We start from the raw sequence: 17,853 nt of genomic DNA on the forward strand, positions 1-17,853 counted from the left end.
ATATTGGTCTTTGTTACATCATTCCTGTCTGCTCAACCAACACATAAGAGAAAATGGGAATGGTACATGGATATATTTCTACAGACATTTAAAAGTATAAACCTGTTGGTGTATTCCTGCCCTCATCAGCTAATCGAGTACCATCTTTGGGATTTGGTCCAGATGGGGTCACTGTAAATTGTGTCATGTGGTCTTCATTTTTAAACGACCAACGAGATGGTTCACAGATCCCGTCCCTACCGTCAGCTCATACGAGAAGCGGCCCCATTAAAAAGGCAGATGAATACAACACTGGTCAAACATATTTCTACAACACATACAGGCAAATAGAATCGGAGTTGAAACAGGCCTACTTAAAGCTCTTAAGAATTGAAAGGTGAAGAAAAAAAAATTATGCTTCCTCATTTTTTATTGGGCGAATATACTATGGAGAGGTCAACGGTTCCCGGGGCTTGTCGAGTGAATCAGTGTTCTGAGCAACGTAAAATCATGGTGCATGGTGGCTGGTGTTAATCTGAACAACTACGCCCTCTGACAGCCTTCATGAGTTTGTTCCCCCACCACAGTAGCGGTCTAACCATTGCGTATATAAATACTACTGGAAACACAATTGTGATGCCCACTCTAGGAAAGCTAGAGATGACAGAAGAGAGAAAGAGAAGGGGAAACGATGTGAAAGCATCTGAATGAAACATCATGAGGAATAAAATAGATAAGTGTGGGGGTCCAGGTGGTGTGGAGTTTTAGCAGGAGCCGCCGGTTTGTTGCTGAAATACGTCAATCGTGTCTTCGTCCTCCATCTCCAACTAACAAATGCAAAGTTCACATTAGTTAATGCATTAACATACAAGCAATACAGTATTTATTCATCTTTTTTAACATTAGTAAAAATATTACAGTTCTTTGTTGGTTCATATTAACTTGGGAGCATTCATATTAACAGATACATCTTAAAATCTTTAATGCATTAGTAAATGTCGAAATTAACATCAACTATGATTAATAAATGTTTTAGAAGTATTTTTTTTATTGTTAACTAATATAGTTAATAACTAATGTTACAAATGAAACCTTACGGTAAAGTGTTAACCTAATTAGGTTATCAAAATGATATTTATTAATCAATCATCATCTGGTCACACAAAATACCTTACACTTGGGGCTGGTAAACCTTTTAACAGTGTATGATCAGGATTTCCAGTGTTGTTATTGTTAACTAAAATTGGAACTATTAAAAATCATTTTTGTTCATTTAAATAAACCTGGAGAAAAAAAAACGTAGATGGAAAACTTTAAACCTGAACTTTTTTTTTTTCAGTTAGTTGCAAAGGCAACATTTCTAAATTGTTTAAAGGACTAAAATTACTAAAACGGAAACAAAAATTGTAAATAAAATGACAAAAACACAATTACTAAAACATAAAAGCTAATAAAAATGTTAATAAATATCATATCAGTATATAAATTGCACTAAAATAACAAAAAGGGGCACTTTCACTCACCTGCGCCGGTGTGTCTGTCTCGTTAATTGGTTGCCCGTCAAATCTAAATCTAATCTGTCTTATTGACAAACCCTGAAAGAAAAGCAATATTTACATCAGTCTTGGAACAGGCTATATTATAGGATTTTTAAAAGCAATATTAAGTTCTAGATATAGTGGTCTACAAGTGATTCATATTGTGATTTCACACAGCATTATTCCAAAATTACAGTGCCAGTGACTCACATGGACGGCCTGAGTGCCAGGGCTCTTACCATGTAACTGATCTAGTGGAAATGCCTGGAAGAGCCTTACCTGTCTCTCACAGTACGCTTTCATTAATTTGCTGAGTGGTGTGTGCCTTTTAATTTTGAACTGGACAACCGAGCCATCCTGTCCCGCCACCTTCAGATTGATGTGGTCGTTCTCCGTTTTCACTCCCTCCTGAAACAATAACAAAAAGTGAAGACCGGGGAGATCAAACAGTGCAAAATGCATACATTTGACAGGAATGAAACACAATGATATATATTACATATGCCATCCTGCTCTGGAATTTGATAGGAGGCCCTTGGAGGGCTAACACTTAAATAGTAAACATCAAGGCCTAGTGGATGCTAAGTTTAAGAACTAAGTGAAATGAGAAAAATATATATATAACTACGTTCAGTACATCCAGCTAATCAACTATAACAGCAGTAGTGAACCGAACAAGACGTAGAAAAACAGACATGCACATGCAGCAGCATATATTAGCCGTCTACTCAAACATTGTTGCGGCTCTGTGCGCCATTTTTAAGCATCTGGCGCAGCGAGGTGCAACTCAGAGATCAATATCCGTAACCGACAGATAATTCAAATCAAACTTTCTGGGTGAATTCCTTTGACTAGCGTGGAAAACACACGGTGTCCGTTTATTTACCATCTAAATAGCGGACGACAATTGTGTACTACGACGCTTTTTTATATTTCGTTCCGCTGTTCTTGCGGCATTTACTTACGCTAGTGGCGTAACGTGGCCGGTCAGCGCCACTCCGCTCTCACAAAGAAACCCCGCAAACGCTGAATTACACCGGGGCAAACGCGCGGTACATACACTATAATGTCGTCCTTTGAATGAGCATCTACTTAACGCCATTTAAAACACGAACTAATAAAAACACCAGCCTACAAATTGAAAACGGATGGCGTTTGCATGAAAACAAGACAATGATTGCGTGCCGCCCGCCTTTCTCCCGCATAAATGCGCAATCTTATCACAGCAAGGCTGCACAAAATGAAACTGGAACTCGGCCTCGCGCGGTTTGTTTTGAGTAAAGCTTTTAAATACGGTAACATTACAAATCGGATGCTCACCTTAGGCTTATCTTCGGACATTTTTGCAGGCGTCTTTTTGTCTGTATTCTGGAAATACACTGAACACAAGATGCGCTCTTCACACTGTAGAGCAACACGGCTGCCGACGGGGACGGGCTTTCCTTTACCTACTTTATCAACGATTGGTCGGTTTCTGGTCACATGATGCTACTGTCGTTTCTGTAGATAGTCATGTACTTTTCAGGTCCTGACATCAAGGCTAATGAATTAGTTATTTTTTTATTAAAATGTACATATTGCTTTAACAATAGGCACAACTATAGGTATTACAGTAATTCCACAATTCCTCATTTGTACATAATGATGCTCTTTGTTTTCTGGCCCAGTTCTGTTATGTGATGAATAGAAAGTTGTCAGGTTTTTCACAGCAGCTGTTGGTGTTAAAATAGTCCTGCAAGTATTAAAGGTAAGAAGAGAGATTGAAAGTAAATGCATTCTGATATTACACAGTAATGCTCAGGTCATGTGTCAAAATGCTGGATTGTCCTAGTTGCCCTTGGCCTCTGTTTTACAGGCAGAGAAATTCAAAAACATAATATTTAGCTGCATCCAACCCAATAATCTTATTTGATTTGAATCATTTTTACACAAATTGTGGTGGTGATTGCATTCATCAACCTCAACCTTCAGTTCTGTAAGTTTATCAGTGACTTCTAACTTACCACCCCTACTGAGAGACACATTTGCAGCCGTTTCCCATTCTGGTGTAGTTTTTATTATTTTTTATTTTATTTTTACATTTTTTATAAATGTTTTCAAATTGTACAGATTTCAAAGTGTTAGTTGATTAAAAACGAGATACTATATTTTAAACTAATATTATAAAAACTATATTTAGACATATATATTGCAGACCTTATAGAAAATAAGAATAAAGATAATAATAAAATGAAATAAACAGCTCATATACCAAGGTCAATCAACATTTGAACAATTAAACACCTCCAAGCTGACAATTTATTGAAAAAAGAAAAAAAAGAAAAATTTACAATTACATTCAAGTCAACACAGACAAACAACTTTTAATTATTATTATTAATTATCTTATTCAAAAAATTAGTATATTACATGGGCAGGTATTTATCAGATATCTTATTATATCTATTATCTTATGATATATATTAGGCTATGAAAAACAGTCATGGACTAATATGCAATCCTTCACTCTGTTCCAAACCTAGCAGATGCTCATTTGGCTTCAGATGAGAGAGTTAGATACTTTTACAAAGAATATTTTGATTATATTTTGATTATATATAAAAAGTTACTTTCATATTATTATGGTGGGGGGTTACATTGATTGAATACTTTGTTGAAAATTGTAGTAAATAAAATAAATTAACAGAAATGACATTAAGCTGAATTTTACTTAAGCTGAAAATCATCATTTTGAGCACAGTGGAATCATATTTTTTCATCTATTGTAATCATTTTCAGATAGGCAGCAGATAGTCAAAGTATTCATCTTTAAAACAGTGCACCCATCATTTTAGCTTGGATTGTCAAATCTGGCGTAAGGACTTGCCCTGCTGAGACCTAACAGAGAGAGACGGGGGAAAAAAAAAAAAAGAAGATAAAATTATATAAATTAATCATAATTAATTAACTTTCAATCAAACATATAGTAACTTCTTCTTCTTTTCTAAACAAAAAGGCCACTGAATAAAATCTTAAAGACATTGCTTGGTAATGTTAAATATTATGAACAGAAAAAGAATCTGAATGTACACATATACATATAGTGTTTACTGAATAAACACAAGAGGACAAATTGAATAAATAATTACCACTAGAGGGAGCACAACTTCATAAAGAATTTGACTAGACTGCAAAATTGACTAGTCATAGCAAAAAAAAAAGAAAAAAGGGTTGTTTTAAAAACATGCAGCATTTTTTGAAAACATTCCAAAACATTAGGCTGGACCTATTTTTGAAACACTGTCATATGCTCCTTACCTTTATATTGATAAAGGTACCTATATATACCTTACCTATATATTAAAAATCTGTCATCATCCCTGTGCCTAAGAACAATAACCCCTCTTGCCTGAATGACTATCGTCCAGTTGCCCTCACGTCAATAGTCATGAAGGTCTTTGAGAAACTTATAAAGATCAACATTTGCTCCTCCATCCCTGATACTTTAGACCCACTTCAGTTTGCCCAACAGATCTACTGAAGATGCCATCTCTCACGTCCTATTCCCTATATAACCATGTATGTGACAAATAAAAATCTTATTTTTCTGGCACTGCCAACATAACAACCACTTCAAATTCACTTATTTATGCAGTTTCTGAGACGAGGGAATCGTTGACTCACCATATTTTTGTCGGATCTCATCATGTCTAATCTTCAACTCAGTTTTTCTGTGAAACAAGAACACAAGAACATAAATTCCTAGTGAATTCACACTCACACCCTAGAGGTATGTTGACGATCAGTACCCATTACAGCTGTAGAACAGGTTTCTCATATAACATAATTTGTCGCATCTTAGTTCCTCATAACATAATATCTTTTGTCTGCTTTGAAAATTCAAACGTTGATACACTACCCATGATGCATCTACATGTACATATATATGTATATGGATAAAAGCAGATGTTCAATATAAGGTACTTAATGAAAATGTCCATTATTCCCCTTTTAACTGGTTTTACGTATTGTCTTGCACCTCCTGCTGTCTGTCATCTCCATTTTGAATATTCAAATGTCAATTACTCTTACCTCTGCTCTTGTTTTGTTTTTGTCTTGTCTGATTGCCGGTTCATCCTGTTTTGAAATCGAGCAGATCTGTGGAAGACAAAATTTGTTTAATTGAGAAAGTTGAGGCCTTTCTTTAATGATCTAGAGGTCTCTTGGTTCTCTAACATTTTACAGCGATGCAGAGAGGTTGAAAATATTCACATTTTAAGTTTTTAAGTATTTTAAGTATTTTGACTTTATCTACAGCCTGAGGGAGGTGACACCAACTCCCTGTAGTATTTAAGAAAGCTAAAGGGAGGGCGCGACTCATTTGTCAACCATATAATAAAAGTTTATGTGACATACAATAGATCAAACATCTTGTATGTTCAGACTTACCCAATGTTCTCACACTTGCAGCAACAGAAAATACACAGCAAAAAACCAATGATGAGCAGCGCTGCAGCCACTGACAATGTAATGATCAAAATCTGGAAGTTTACTGAATTCCACAAAAAAAGAGAAAGTCATAGAAAGTGTTAAAAAATTATCTCCAGGTGATGCTGTATCAACTCATATAGCATTTATGGCAAGGCAATATGTGATTATGGTAATACTGATTAAGTATTGTAGTTGCTTTTTAGTTTTGGGCTAGAGAAAAGATACAGATAATTCTGATATTGCTTGTTTATGACTGATACAAATTTTTATTATGTTTAATCCTCATAACGCATTTGGGTCTGATCAAGATATACATAAAAAAATTAAGTTTTTAGTAAGGGAACAAAACTTTGCAAATTAAGACAGCATTTTATTTTTTTTCAGATTTTTTACAATAATTTTTTAAGAAGAGATATAACCATTAAAAATGGTAAATGTTTTGTATGTATGAAGAATCATTAGGTGTAAAAATACTTTTGTAAAATTATCTATGATGTGTCAAAAACTATATTGATTTATTATTTAAAAATATTTATTAACTTTACAGAGTAATACAACTATTATGTAGTTTTGATGTTTTGTTAGAAATAAAAATGTAGGTTTCATAAATTTTGACTGTTTTTGAGCAATCATGAGTTATAAATTGAGAAGAATTTAATTAAAATCCATTCATTCCAATGGGGTTAAGAATTCTCAGATTATATGTTCTAAATTTCATACAATGATATATTCAAATAACATTTCTCATCAATATTGAAGAATAAAATATATATTTTTTGCATAATAGTTTTTTTTTTAAAGTGTGATTCATGTGTAATTTAAAATTTCAAAGAATTTCTCAATTTTTAATTAAAAAGGGGTACATGCAATAATAACTTGGTAATAACAGTAACAATCGAAACTTTGTGTTTTCACATTCACTCATTAATGAGAAGTTGCTGATCACATTTTAAGTTAAAGTTGTTTTATAAAACAATGATTTTTTGTGTCCAAACAGACTCAGAATCCACATATAGTATACAGATTTTGAATGCATTATGAGGGTTAAGTGCCTGATTACCAATATACATAAAAGTTTTTAATGATTTTTTTACTTCAGTTTTTTTGACACAATAATAACAGAAAATTACTATTAGACAGCAATAAAACCATAAAATGCCTTAAAAATATCTTAATTAGTATTAATTATCAGGGATGCACCAATTTTCACGTTTATGTTCTGTTCTGATCCATTTTGGTTTAGTTTTCTCTGTATTTCTGTTCCCCTGCATTAGTTCCCTAGTTTGTTCACTAGGCTCCACACCTGTTCTGTTTTCATCTTGATTACATTCCCCATGTATTTAAACCCTGTGGGTGCGTCTCAATCAGCTCCCTAGCTCCCAAGCTTGTGAATCAGTATATCGTGTACACAAATTTGGTCACTGGTAAGTTCCCTGGCTCACTGCACATTGGGACAGTGATTACTCAAGTTCCGGTGACTATGTACAATGTCAACGGACAACATTTTAGAACGTCACCGCTGGTATTAATCAAAAACAGGCAGGACCAAATTATTTTTAATATTATTTTTTTATTCTCTTTAAACACATTCTTCTTTTACATGAAGACAAACATACTCCAAAAATTTTGGTTTGTCTTTTCAAATGTTCTATCGCATGTCATTATATTTAAGTTGGCTCGTGTGGTTTGTTTTGCGCTTCAGAAATGTGATGTAATTTCCGGTAAGGGAGCATAGTGAGCACCAATGCTCTCTAGTTTTTACGGTGCATTGTGTGAATTATTTTATTTTTTTTCCAGGGAGTGAATGTTCTTGTTTTCTCCTTGTTGGCCTTACTTGGACTCTAGTCCTCTGCCGTGCACTCTTTATACTGGACAGCCCGTAACAGAATAGCAGACCCTCAAAATGAGTAAAATTAGATTAGAATTGCTGCGTTTTTCTTTCTTTCTTTTTGTTTTTTTTTCTCTCCCCTCTCCTGCATGGATTTACCAGTCTTTCAGCTCCTGGAGGACCATACCAGGGACTTTTTGGATCTGGTGTACCTTACGCACTTTCCTAAGCGCTCGCTTCTGGCTCCTCCTTCCCTCCAGCTCCACCTTGTCCTCTGTGACTCCAGCTCCACCGCAGTCTTCCAGATCCCCACCTCCGCCTCGGTCATCTGAGCCGTCTGCTCCGTCTTGCCCCTCCGGAACCTCTGTGTCACCCTGGCTCTGCGGCTCTCCGTCTCCATCTCCATCATGGGCTCCTCTTCCATCGGCTCTGTCTCCGTCTGTTTTCCCCCTAGTGTCACCAGCCCTAACTCCACCATGGCTCCTCCCTCTGGCGACTCCACCATGGGCCGCTCTCCTGTCTGCGGTCTGGAACTCTGCCTGACTCCTCCTGCTCCGGGCTTCTCCCTGGCTCCATGAACTGTCCCTTATTCCCGTTACCTGCCTCTCACCAGCCTCCTGAACTGGCTCCACACCTGTTCTGTTTTCATCTTGATTTTGTTCCCCATGTATTTTTACCCTGTCTTCCTCAGTTCAGTGTCTGTTATTGTTCTGGATTACAAATGTTCTTATTTTCTCCCTGTTGGTTTGCTAATTACTTATAAAGCCCTGAATAGTTTAGCTCCTCAATACTTGCACAAGCTCATATTGCATGATTGTCCTTCACGTTCGCTGCAATCTCAAAACTCTGGCCATTTGATAATACCTACAATATCAAAATCAACTGCAGGCGGCAGATCCTTTTCCTATTTAGCGCCCAAACTCTGGAATAATCTACCTAGCACTGTTCGGGAGGCAGAACCATCTCTTTAACCTGGCATACACATAATACACGGTCACATTTCTACAATTCAAATCCGTTAAAGGATTGTTAAGCTGCGTTAATTAGGTCAACCGGAACCAGGAACACTTCCCATAACACCCAATGTACTCGCTACACTGTAAGAAGAATGGCATCTACGCTAATATTTGTCTCTTTCATTCTTATTCCGAGGTCACTGAAGCAATACGGATCCAGTCTGTATCCAGATCAGATGGTCATCGTAGTCACCCACATCCAGTCCATATCCAGACCAGATGGTGGATCAGCACCAAGAGCGACCAAGCCCTGAATGTCAGCGGAGACCATGTCAACTAAATGCACCCCAGAGACAGATCTCCTGCGAAGACCTCGTCACCTCGACGACCATCGTCACAAAACCACAGGAACCAGACGAGTCCTCTGCACAATATGACCTGTGTTGCAGCCTGTAATTAAACCATGCCGGTTTGGTCTGGCCAGAGTAGAGCTGCCCCCCCCCCCCCCCCCCCGGTCTTTGCAACTTTACAGATCTTCTTTATGCACCAAGAGCTTGTAACACTCTAAAGAGAAAGGGAAAATTGACCCCTTTAAATCTAGATTAAAGACCCATCTCTTTAACCTGGCATACACATAATACACTGTCACATTTCTATAATTCAAATCTGTGGGGTTCAGAAAGATTGTTAGGCTGCATTAATTAGGTCAACTGGAACTGGGAACACTTCCCATAATATCCGATGTACTATACATCGTAAGAAGAATGGCATCTACGGTTATATTAGTTTGTTTTATTCTTTTTCCGAGGTCACCGTAGCCTTACGGATCCAGTCCGTATCCAGACCAGATGGTAGATCAGCACCTAGAGACGACCTCTACAGCACTGAATGTCAGTGGAGACCGACTGAATGCACCCCAGAGACAGATCCCCTGCGAAGACCTCATCACCTCGACGACCATCGGCACAAGACCACAAGAACCAGACAAGTCCTCTGCACTTGTGTTGCAGGCTGGAATTAAACCATGCCATGCTGGTTTCGTCTGGCCAGTTTTGGCCCCCCGACTGAGCCTGGTTTCTCCCAATGTTTTTTCTCCATTTCTGTCACCGATGTAGTTTTGGTTTCTTGCCACTGTCGCCTTCGGCTTGCTTAGTTTGGGGGTGCTTGACTGATTGCACAGACACTATTGGAAAAGAGCTGAACTGGATGATGACATCACTGAACATCACTGACTTTATCTGGAAAAATTACTCTTTGATATTGTCTTCTTACGTTATTGACAAACTACTTTCCTGTTTGACACTGTAAAACTGCTTTGACACAATCAGTATTGTATAAAGCGCTATACAAATAAAGGTGACTTGACTGTATTTTGTGCATCCCTAATAATTATTATTATTGTGTTGTTGTTTTGTGATTTAAATGATCACAATTGATTTTCATCTTTGTTTTGTGCTATGTCTACTTAAAAAGGAAAACAAGAAAGAAAAGTTGATAAAGGCTGGGAAACCCAGTATCGTAAATAAACAGAAAAATAAGTGAGAGAAAAATGTTTCTTACTTGTGCAAAGGCCCCATCGAGCATTATTCAGTGGGCAGAGGGAATGGGGGGGCAGGATGGTTTTGGCTGGGTATGTTATACATGTTTTAGTTGGAATGCACCACAGACACTAAAAAGACAGATTGAGGACTAAGATCGTTATATACAGTCATCCACTGTATCCAGGATTCAAAGCTTCAAAGTTTTATTCTCTGAATTTAGGGTTGCAGATAGTTACACAAACAATGATGACATCAGTAGAGACGAGTTATTACAGGGTTGATACTGACACACACGTCAGTAACTGTGAGAACAGCTGTGTGTGCGTGTCTGTGGTATATAAAAGGTATGTTGGGAGTGTCTTAAATACAGAATGTCAACGTCACACAGCAACAACAGACTGAATTCTATAGCTAAAATATACACAAACAATTAAAATGCATTGATGGACCTGGTAGCACCATGAGTAAACACATGAGAACTAGTTTAAAATGTAAAATATCAGCAGGTGAAAACTGTAACTCTGATTGCTTAGAAAAGTATTAGCACACCTCTTCACAATAAGCTAGGATTTGAGGTATTATTTGTGTCCATTACACAAATGTTACAAGACAATTAATGTCTGAGGTTTAATACTCAGGGCTGGATTTTTGTTCAAATCTCTAGCCCTAAGTGTGAATTATAGTGACAGTGATGCTTGCTTTAGCACCACTAAATAAAAGGCTGACCTCAGTATATGAATATTTACGTGACTGACTTTTTAAGGGAAGTGCACAGGATGTCTCAAGTGACGCAGAGCTCTCTGAAAGAGTATGAAGCTGTAAACAACCAAAACAGCCCAAACCTGTTCCACAGGTGAGGTACGTGATGATCTGATAAGAGTAAAAAACATCCTGCCAATCTTGCTGCTTGCTGAGTTCATTATTTCCTTGTCACTCTGTTTTTCTCTTTCTCATCTTATGTTTCCTCATGTTTTTAGTTCTCGTCATATCTTATTTATACGGTTCATACCTCTCTCATACTATAACATGTTTTGACTAAATATAACGTGGTGCGAATAAATCAGGCCAGTCTGCTTTGTGGACTATAGCGACAGGCAAAAATATAAGGACAATAATATCTCCAAACATCAAAGAGAGGCAAAATTTAATCCAAACTCACATCCACATATGCCAAGCATTCCTCACAGGTTGTACCATCCTTGCTCTCGCAACCTAGAAAAGTGTGAGAGAGGACACATTAGTTGTAGAAATGAACTGTGGTTAGAGACTCGTTAATGAATCTAATTCTGTGTTAAACACAACAAGCTTTAGAGCCTGACTCAATACATTAGGCAACAATTACACCCTATGAGACAGTGGTTGCCTTGGCCATCCTTAGTTATGAAACCAGACAAAAGCAGCATGGGAAATCAGATAAAGGCAGTTATTTACTAGTACACCATATTGGTCTTTCAAAAGAATTAAATGGTTTAACATTAAACAGCAGGTCTTATGTTTGGGCTCTACAAACAGTGTATTTGTAATCGTTTATTGCCCATTTCGTTTAAGTAGTATAACAGCTATAAAAAATAAGTCTAGTTATTCTAATCACAGCAAATTCATGTCAAAGGACAAAGACCAAGTTTTAAATGTGTTTGTATGTAAATTCAACACCTATGAAACTAGAGGTTCTGAAACAGTAACAAAACAGTTAACCTTTAGTATGTATACCGCCAAAAGTATCTATTTGCCTTACTTGGATGTGGCGTTGTAGTCGGTGCTTTACTTGTAGTCTGTGTTGTCGAAGATTGTGTAGTCTGTGTTGTAGTATCTGTAGATATTGTATTCTGTGCTAGCGTTGAGCTCAAACCAGAGAGAAGCAGGACGAGAGGGATACAATTCATGTTCTCTTCTTTAAATGAACGAACACCTGAATAAAACCGACTCCTCTGTTAGTTTGTAATAAATGTTGTCAGCAGCTATCTTCCTTTGAAACCTCAGCGCACTTCACTTCATTCGACCAGAAACTGGGAACAGGTTTTGTAGTTTTGTTTCTTTCATGGCGCAGAACATCCTTTAGGAGCTTAAATTACAATACCTGCTTCGGCGAAGGCGTGGTTTATTATTATGAAGTACGTAATACAACAGCTGCATTGTAATCTTTCAATGGTGATGGCTTAAAATATAATCACAGTAGTTAATGACGTCGCGTTGTAATCTTCCAATGGCGAAATTCTGGCTCATGATTATTAAGCAAGATATATGTATGTATACTATAATGTAATTATTCTGTACTTGTATTCTATATGTATGAAATAATATGTATGTAGCCTAATACGTATGAGATAAATTGTCCTAATGTTATTATCAATATGGAATAACGTTAACAAATAAACCAGATCAATTAAAAGTAAAATACAAGTTAATCATTTGAATTATTTGTACACAAAATAATTAACTGTTATGGGTTAAATGCAGAGGACAAATTCCGAGTATGGGACACCATACTTGGCCAAGCAGGGCCTGAACAAACAATATCCATTTAGGATATTCAATATACAAACAAAACCACTACTTTGAGATACATTACAATAATTTATTAAAGCATTTTGTAAAGCCAGTTACAAAAGAAAACATTTTTTTCTCCCTCTCAATATTTTAATAAGCACAATTATTCTTTTTTTTCTCTCTCTCTCTCTCTCTCGAGTAAGCTATAATTTATAGTATTATAACAATGGCAATGAAGAAATTACATTCAGGCCTTGTACTGGCTGCCTGCAGCTGAACAAGGACCCCAGTGTGAATGTGTGAGAGACAGAACCAACCGTGCTATATCTGTGTGCATGTTTTATGTTGATCTTTCTGTGTGAACATGTCTATGATCATGTGTGTGTTAATATGTCTGTATGAGGCAGAGTGTAAGCTAGCACCTGAGTCTTCTCGGCTGCTCTGACACAATCTTCTCTTAACACACACACTTACACACACAGCAACATCAACACATACTGCTTGTTACTTCAACACACCGTCACATCAAATCTTCTCCACTTACTCATGACAAGTCAATTCTATCAATTTCTTCACAGTGTTGGCAGCCCTTTAATGCTGATCTGATCCTCTGTGGTTAAAAAAAAAGGGAATGGAGAAAAATCTGAGATCAGCATGAAAGGGTGACCCTGCACCTTCATTTCTCCAATTATCAACTATAACACCATAATAACAGATAAATACAACAAACCCTCACCCACCCCTTCCCATTCTGTTTCATAAATGTAATCATCACAATATCATAATAGAAATCCCCATACACATAGCTCCCTAAAACCCAATCATATTCCATCATCATTATCCTTGTTTCAATTCATCGTTAAATTCAGACATACTTATGTTCACAAAAAAAAACTTGCATTACACTGACCAATATAATTGCATATCAAACAGCAAAATTACACAGGTGCAGGATTATAATCACATAAAGAAAAACAACAGGCCTACTTGGACTCACCCTGTGTTGATCGAGAGTCAGTGAATAATGTTTCTTTTTGTTATGGTCCATTATAGATCTCTGTTATGTCTGCTGTCTGTCATCTCTCTGGCAGCATGGCCACTCTCGTAACAGTCTTAGCAGAGCTCCATCATGACATGAAACACAAAAAGGCTGATTTGGCCATGATAAATGGCCAGAAAGCGAACTTAAACTTTAAGAATGTGTCTTAATGCCTGAGATGTTTATAGTAATTTGTTAGCCAGTTCTTGTAAAGAAAAGACGGTCGCTTCACCTGTGGTTTGAGGGAACAGATATGCAGCTACATAAGATTAGCCACCAGTTGGTCAAGATGCACTTTAAAGATTTTGAGGCTTTCCCAGTCAAGTAAATGGGTATAATGTCCATGCCAGCAAACTATATACATCCTCAAAAGATTTATATGGTCCTTAAGCAAAGCCTTTTTTTTTTTCAAAGACCCACTTGTCTCAGTTTGTGCTGGTTTTTCTGTGCAGTCAAATATGATGACACATTTGACAGTTTAATGAGATTTCAAATGTATACAAGGACTGTTTATACCAACATTGTTAAATGTTATTACAATTTGAAATAACTGTTTTCTATTTTAATATTACTTTAAAATTTAATTTATTATTGTGATGAAAAAGCTGCCATTACTCCATTTTTCAGTGTCACATGATCTGTCAGAAATCATTCTAATATGCTGATTTGGTGCTCAATTAATTATTATTATAAATTGAAAACAGTTGCACTTCTTTTTTTTCCAGGATTATTTGATGAATGTAAAGTTCAGAAGAACAGCATTTATTTGAAAAAAAAAATTTTGTTATTATAAATGTCCCTTTGATCAGTTTAATGCATCCTTGCTGAATAAAATTGTTACAAAAAATCTTACTGACCTTAAACTTTTGAATGATAATTTATGTAAATAAGATCCCTAGCCTTGCATTCTGTGGGCCCATAATTTTTGCATCAAATGTCTTAGTGGAACAGGCTCTTTAGTGGAAAGTGCTTTAATCATAGAATAAGTGTTTCACAATTAATGTCACGTATGTGTTAAAAAGAGTACAAAAACATGCTTATTGAAACTTGACTGCTGTTGCTTAATACAGTACTTTTCATTGCTCATTGGGCAGGCAGACCTGGCTCTACTCGCATAACACTTAATAACCATTATCTGGTCTCTGTAATAGCAAATAAAGGTGCTTAGGAACTGCTCTAAATTACCAAACTGGTCAAAATGGGTATGCATTTGTGCCTTGGTACAGTTAAAACTACACAAGCTTTGTGTCAGTGGCAAAAATAATAAAAAAGGAAACATTGTAATTACTGTAAATACAAATAATTTAGACAGTATCAAATGGAACACTTCAGCATATGTATTTATAGACTCTGGCATTTAATACAAAATAGGATGTTTGTTGGATTGATAATGTGTGAACAGTCTCATAAACGAGTAAGTAGGCAGTCGCTACTGATATCCACATACTGCCAGCCCCAGATACGCTGCGATCTGATTGGCTAACTGACTCCAAGTGGCCTCTGCTGGTAGATTTTGTAACTACACTTTTGAGGGCACAAGGCAAATTTTTCGGAAGCAACACATAAGTTGCACATATTTCATTATAGCAGATTTTTTTATCAGTGACTAATATATTTTAAGTAACTGTGCATGTTCCCTGCAGTGACATCAGTTAATCAGAGCTGCCATGATGTAATTTTCCAGCGCCTCCAGTCACATGGCATTTATGGCTCAGCCGATTGGCTCAAAAAAAAACCTGTTTGTGAAATTGAGGGGCCATGAGCAAAGATGGCAGAATTCAACTTCTGGGGTGTCCTGCGCCAGCCGAGCAGCTGCCATTGAGATGTATGGGAATGTTAACGCATAGCTTTCTCCTCCTGCTCTCTGAATGGCCTCCAGCAGTCATGGCTTTACAAAATGGCTCTGTATGTGCTCCACAAAGCATTCACCTGTGTGTGTGAGTGTGCGTGCAAACTCTGATCTCACACACAAGCACAATATACACACCTCTGTAAAACTACCGGTATACGGAGTCATAGGTGGTTGTCGGTTAGGTACTACATCACTGACTGAAAACTGAAGATGGAGAGAAGGGAATGAAATGGAGAAGAAACGTTTGGTCATCATTCAGGGTGCTGGCAGTGAGGGGAGGGAACAGTGAGCAGGTTACCAAGCTTTGTTGTGCTTCGTAAAGGTGAAACTGGTCCGATAAATACTAAATAAACGTGTGTTGTTGTATTTAGGACAGGTATACAGAGGATTCCAGTAGGTTAAGTTAAATTGTTGTAGAGATGAAGTCTGTTTCTTCTCTGCTTCTCGTTCTCCAATCAGTAACGGTCAGCTGTATACTTCACTTTCATCACATTATGTTGTCGATCACCTCATCCAGGTGCTGCTGTTGCTGGTGATGGACATGATACTGCAGCGCTTTTTGACAATCATGTTGATGTACGCCTTCATGATCTTAGTGATTTCACCCACCTTAAAGCACAAAACAAAAACTTGTTAATCTGTATGTTAAAAATCACATGCTAATCCTACCATGGAAAAGAGAATATAGTGATTAAATAAGAAGTGCTAGACTTATAGATTCAATTTAGAGCAAATACTGTAAAATGTGTCTTTATTTCCTGTTGTAATATATGTTTATTTAATTTAGTGTACATCCTCAAAAGATTTAAATGCTCCTCAACCATTAAAACAAACAATTATACAACATTTTGTCCAACATAGCACTGATAACAGAGGCACAGAAGTGTATTACCTGAGACGTCTCGAAGAACATCTCTCTTTCATCAACAATGATTTTGTATGTGCTGGGCTGAGGTGCTCCGAAGAAAACAATGTGCTCATACTGGAAAGTTTCGAGTGGTTTAGGTTCACCCCGTTTGTACACAGAGACGTTTTCAGCACTGACTCCCAGCCACAGGTCATGAGGGAAGCCTCCTTCCTTACACTACAGACAGATAAATAAAAACAACACAAGTAATTAGTAATGTCAATTAACATCAGTGGCTAAATTACTTACTGTAACATTAAGGAAAACTGAAAATGAGTCCGAATTTAGCTATCTGTTAGAATTATAGGTATATTAGTTCCAAATGTATTGTGACAAGTTTGAAATAACATAGCACTTTGGGGCTTGGCTTAGGGTTAGTAATGATAACTATTGCTACTTTACAAGGCTGTAACCATATATTTATGATTTATACCTCCACATCAAACAATGTGGACCCGTATCCTGGCCACTCTTTGATGATGGTCATGTAGTTGAGCATGGCCTGGTGCTGAGACATGCCCTGTAGACGGCTCCATTTCTCCAGCACGCTGGTCAGTGTAGCTGACATCTCCTCCTTTACAAACATCTCCAACATCTGTTCCTCCTCGACACGCTGTTTCTTCAGCGATCCCGTCTTGAAGCTGCGTCTCAGCGTCCCGTCTAGGAAGTTGGTCTTCCGGCGTTCTAAAGTGTGACCTCCTGGCCCTACTATACCAGCCCCGGGTACTCCAGCACCCCCTGCTTTAGTGGACTGGAGTATGCGGGTGTGAAGTCGTCCAACAGGGTAGACGCTGCTTAGGCTCCAGGGTGTACGGGCCACGTCACCGTGGATGTACTGCAGTCGCAGGGCTGCTAAGTGCTGGAGGGTTTCCTCAAGGGCTGGGAAATGTCCACTGATGAGACTCTCATGAGCCTAAGAGAGACGGTGAAAAAAGAGATAAATATGCCCAAATCAGATGCCCAATAAAGATGCCCAAATCAGTGCCCATTTGCCCAAGTTGGCCAATCATGCTATATCACAAAAAGAGGGAAAAAAACTGGGGGAAAACATGACACTGAAGCATATCTTCACTTCTATTCCATTTATTTTTGGTTTGAATTGTAGAAAATACAAGTGAAAATTTTATTTTTTACTATAATATAGTTTTATATAATGAAACAATGTAAATTGTTTGATTTTTGCAGCTAGCGTGATATATATATATATATATATATACAGTGGGTACGGAAAGTATTCAGACCCCCTTCAATTTTTC

The 17,853-nt window shown here is 37.3% G+C and overlaps 2 protein-coding genes and 1 pseudogene across 4 annotated transcripts; all 3 read right to left on the bottom strand.

Moving 5' to 3' along the window:
- Positions 1-119: 119 nt before the first annotated feature.
- On the bottom strand, positions 120-2,985 carry LOC107660055 (small ubiquitin-related modifier 3-like). 3 transcript variants are annotated; one of them, XM_016449233.1, is made up of 4 exons: positions 2,838-2,985; positions 1,797-1,925; positions 1,503-1,574; positions 120-806 (listed from the first exon to the last, which is right to left on the bottom strand). In XM_016449233.1, the coding sequence occupies exons 1-4, from the start codon at positions 2,856-2,858 to the stop codon at positions 744-746; spliced, it is 285 nt and encodes a 94-aa protein (XP_016304719.1). In that variant the 5' UTR covers positions 2,859-2,985; the 3' UTR covers positions 120-743. The 3 variants fall into 3 exon arrangements, with proteins under 3 accessions (XP_016304719.1, XP_016304721.1, XP_016304720.1); XM_016449235.1 differs by lacking the exon at positions 2,838-2,985 and adding an exon at positions 2,404-2,424; XM_016449234.1 differs by lacking the exon at positions 2,838-2,985 and adding an exon at positions 2,017-2,109.
- Positions 2,986-3,833: 848 nt separating this feature from the next.
- On the bottom strand, positions 3,834-12,397 carry LOC107660056 (pituitary tumor-transforming gene 1 protein-interacting protein-like). The gene is made up of 7 exons (XM_016449237.1): positions 12,048-12,397; positions 11,472-11,524; positions 10,332-10,440; positions 5,946-6,048; positions 5,589-5,654; positions 5,181-5,227; positions 3,834-4,394 (listed from the first exon to the last, which is right to left on the bottom strand). Exons 1-7 carry the CDS (start codon positions 12,193-12,195, stop codon positions 4,348-4,350), a joined length of 573 nt encoding a protein of 190 aa, XP_016304723.1. The 5' UTR covers positions 12,196-12,397; the 3' UTR covers positions 3,834-4,347.
- Positions 12,398-15,577: 3,180 nt separating this feature from the next.
- LOC107660057 (unconventional myosin-X-like) overlaps positions 15,578-17,853 on the bottom strand; it is a 68,475-nt pseudogene continuing 66,199 nt past the window's right edge.

Source organism: Sinocyclocheilus anshuiensis, unplaced genomic scaffold (assembly GCF_001515605.1).
Source record: "Sinocyclocheilus anshuiensis isolate Anshui unplaced genomic scaffold, SAMN03320099.WGS_v1.1 scaffold55, whole genome shotgun sequence".
In the NCBI taxonomy this organism is placed as follows: domain Eukaryota; kingdom Metazoa; phylum Chordata; class Actinopteri; order Cypriniformes; family Cyprinidae; genus Sinocyclocheilus; species Sinocyclocheilus anshuiensis.

Excerpts from the sequence above, each read along its gene's own strand:
- LOC107660055 (XM_016449233.1), bottom strand. The coding sequence starts at position 2,858 with ATGTCCGAAGATAAGCCTAAG. Across the intron at positions 1,926-2,837 it reads TGTCCGAAGATAAGCCTAAG|GAGGGAGTGAAAACGGAGAA; the intron begins GTGAGCATCCGA and ends TTATTGTTTCAG. Across the intron at positions 807-1,502 it reads AGACAGACACACCGGCGCAG|TTGGAGATGGAGGACGAAGA; the intron begins GTGAGTGAAAGT and ends TGCATTTGTTAG.
- LOC107660056 (XM_016449237.1), bottom strand. The coding sequence starts at position 12,195 with ATGAATTGTATCCCTCTCGTCCTGCTTCTCTCTGGTTTGAGCTCAACG. Across the intron at positions 10,441-11,471 it reads AATGCTTGGCATATGTGGAT|TGTCTGTGGTGCATTCCAAC; the intron begins GTGAGTTTGGAT and ends CTGTCTTTTTAG. Across the intron at positions 5,655-5,945 it reads TGCAAGTGTGAGAACATTGG|ATCTGCTCGATTTCAAAACA; the intron begins GTAAGTCTGAAC and ends TGTCTTCCACAG.